We start from the raw sequence: 905 nt of genomic DNA on the forward strand, positions 1-905 counted from the left end.
CCACTTGGGGACTTGACTCCAACCTCTATAGAAGAGGCCACCTCTGGGGTAACCCCCGGGACTTTGCCGAGTACCCCAGTCACCTCATTTCCTGGGATTCCTGACACCCTTCCTCCAGGCTCTGCACCCTTAGAAGCCCCCATGACCCCAGTAACAGATGATTCACCCCAGAAAAAGATGCTTGGACAGAAAGCAACTCCACCCCCCTCCCCTCTGCTGTCAGAGCTCTTGAAGAAGGGCAGCCTCTTGCCTACTAGCCCCAGACTAGTCAATGAAAGTGAAATGGCTGTGGCTTCTGGCCACCTGAACAGTACCGGTGTCCTCCTGGAGGTAGGCGGGGTCCTTCCCATGATACATGGTGGGGAGATACAGCAAACACCCAATACTGTTGCAGCCTCCCCTGCTGCCTCATGTGCTCCCACTCTTTCCTGGCTTTTAGAAGCTGGTCCTACACAGTTCACCACACCTCTTGCTTCCTTCACTACTGTTGCCAGTGAGCCTCCAGTTAAACTTGTGCCACCCCCTGTCGAGTCTGTGTCCCAGGCTACCATTGTCATGATGCCTGCGCTGCCAGCACCATCCTTTGCTCCGGCTGTCTCCACTTCTGAAGTGTAGCTCCAGTGAGTCAGCCTGACACCTGTGTTCCCATGGAGGCTGTGGGGGATCCACATACTGTGACTGTTTCCATGGATAGCAGTGAAATCTCCATGATCATTAATTCTATCAAAGAAGAGTGTTTTCGATCAGGGGTAGCAGAGGCCCCTGGAGGATCAAAGGCTCCTAGTATAGATGGGAAGGAAGATTTAGATCTGGCTGAGAAGATGGATATTGCTGTGTCTTACACAGGTGAAGAGCTGGACTTTGAGACTGTTGGAGACATCATTGCCATCATTGAGGATAAGGTA

At 52.5% G+C, this 905-nt stretch overlaps 1 protein-coding gene across 1 annotated transcript in view; it reads left to right on the forward strand.

Moving 5' to 3' along the window:
* Nucleotides 1-6: 6 nt before the first annotated feature.
* The window catches only part of LOC100961907 (bromodomain-containing protein 8-like), a gene marked incomplete at its 5' end in the record, with an annotated part of 2,949 nt that continues 2,050 nt past the window's right edge, over nucleotides 7-905 (forward strand). Inside the window, 2 exon segments of the mRNA XM_023519405.1 lie at nucleotides 7-412; nucleotides 622-900. Coding sequence (XP_023375173.1) covers nucleotides 7-412; nucleotides 622-900 — 685 coding nt within the window.

This window comes from Otolemur garnettii, unplaced genomic scaffold (genome assembly GCF_000181295.1).
Source record: "Otolemur garnettii isolate 467f Iridium unplaced genomic scaffold, OtoGar3 scaffold00174, whole genome shotgun sequence".
Taxonomy (NCBI): domain Eukaryota; kingdom Metazoa; phylum Chordata; class Mammalia; order Primates; family Galagidae; genus Otolemur; species Otolemur garnettii.